Raw genomic sequence first — 1,810 nt, 5'->3', positions numbered from 1 at the left:
TTTTAATTTTCTACTCACTAAATATAAAATAATTATCAATTTAAAATCATTTACTCCACTAATAATTATGATTATTAGTGGACTAATAAATACATTTATGTCTATTTTGCTTTTATTAATATATTAACGAATATTCTTGAGAACATTTTTTGGTATATTTTTTAACTTTTTAAATTGCAATAATGTATTGACACTTATAAGCCAATCAAAATTTTCAATATAGAAGATTAATATCTCATTAACTATTTATCAATTTTCAGTATACCATAACATAAAATATTGACACAGTTTTTGGTATATTTTTTACTTTTTTTAATTATAATAATCTATTGACATTTGTAAGTCTAAATGCAATTTCCAATATATAAGATTAGTATCTCATTAACCATTCATACATTTTCAATATATCATGATATAAACTATTTTCTAATATTAACATTAATCATCATATATGGTGATTTATAAATATTATATATCTTAAATGACAAATAAAAATAAAAATATATGCCATATGTATGATGTGTTGGAAGATGAGGTGGTTTAAAAATTAAAATATATGCCACATGGATGACGTGCTGGAGATGATGTGGCTTCATCACTGCCTACACCGATGTTCATCGTTCGAGCTTTTTCTGCAACATAAGAGCATATGGAGAAGATGTCGATCTTGATCTCCTCCAAAATTCTTGAACTACAATTACAAGTCACGATATGTTTTGATTTCTGGAGAAGAGCAAAGACAAAGAGGATAGAAGAAACAAATCTTTACCCAAAAATTTATGCAACTAAAAAGTCTTAAACAAATTTACAACATAAAGCACACTATTCCAAACAATATTTTTTTTTACCAGCTCTGGCCAATATTGTCAAAAAGACATCGTAGAGAAGAAGGTGGATGAATGAAAGACAGGGACCACTGTCCAATCCAAGGTTCCTAGCAATATTATCACGATCCATGCTCTTATTAAAACTTTTATTCTCTTGTTTATCGTTCAGATCCTGCCATCGCATTAAACAAACAACATAAATTCAACCATGATATTCTTACAAGTGGTGTACCGGATACCGAAAGACTCTGCACATGTTCAGGAGGAGATGACACCCACTGAAAATCGGTACCTGGAAGAAAGGTGGAAGGGTCGGGTACCTTTTCCTCGGGCATTCTGGAATTTCAGATTGTAGAACTGGCTTGATTTCTTTGCTCATCTCAGCAAATTCTTCTGACGGTGTAATCAAGTTACGGTCTTTATGTTTTCCCGTCTATGAAACTTATTATTGTTTAAACCCACCACATTTTGTTTTCTGAATAAACAATTATCTTTTATAGTCATTTCTTTAATGACTTTAAATTTACCCCATTCTTTTCTCCTTACGTTACTTGATTGTACATTTACATCCACTCCTTTTAATATTTAATTCATGTTTTATTGTAAATATTATATATATATATATTCCTACTCATTAACAATATTATGTAGATAATGACGGTAACCTAAATTATTTTTTACTATTACCACTAACCAAGATTTTTAAATACAATATAATATACAATATTCATTAAAATCATCATGAGATATTTGAGTTTTTGAATGACAAATCAAAATTAAAACAAATGTCATTACGTTGAAGTTACATCTACCTTCACTCTTTTGAATATTTAATTCATGTTTTATTGCAAATATTATATATATATATATAGATATTATGATAAATGCTATATATATTATGATAAGTGTCAATTGTATAATAAATTGGAATTAATGGGAAAACAATTTGAGATAACGGATCTTGCTTTTAATTTTTTAATTTT

The 1,810-nt window shown here is 27.6% G+C and overlaps 1 protein-coding gene across 3 annotated transcripts; it reads right to left on the bottom strand.

The window, feature by feature from the left end:
- Positions 1 to 475: 475 nt before the first annotated feature.
- LOC104810353 lies at positions 476 to 1,243 on the bottom strand. Of its 3 annotated transcripts, none has more exons than XM_010536612.1 (3): positions 1,120 to 1,243; positions 849 to 999; positions 476 to 691 (listed from the first exon to the last, which is right to left on the bottom strand). In XM_010536612.1, the coding sequence occupies exons 1-3, from the start codon at positions 1,204 to 1,206 to the stop codon at positions 615 to 617; spliced, it is 315 nt and encodes a 104-aa protein (XP_010534914.1). In that variant the 5' UTR covers positions 1,207 to 1,243; the 3' UTR covers positions 476 to 614. The 3 variants fall into 3 exon arrangements, with proteins under 3 accessions (XP_010534914.1, XP_010534913.1, XP_010534915.1); XM_010536611.1 differs by having other exon boundaries at positions 476 to 632; XM_010536613.1 differs by having other exon boundaries at positions 476 to 632; positions 1,148 to 1,243.
- Positions 1,244 to 1,810: the final 567 nt, after the last annotated feature.

This window comes from Tarenaya hassleriana, unplaced genomic scaffold (genome assembly GCF_000463585.1).
Source record: "Tarenaya hassleriana unplaced genomic scaffold, ASM46358v1 Cleome18, whole genome shotgun sequence".
Lineage (NCBI taxonomy): Eukaryota > Viridiplantae > Streptophyta > Magnoliopsida > Brassicales > Cleomaceae > Tarenaya > Tarenaya hassleriana.
Note: the sequence above shows the minus strand (reverse complement) of the source record. Positions and strands in the feature narration are given on the sequence as shown.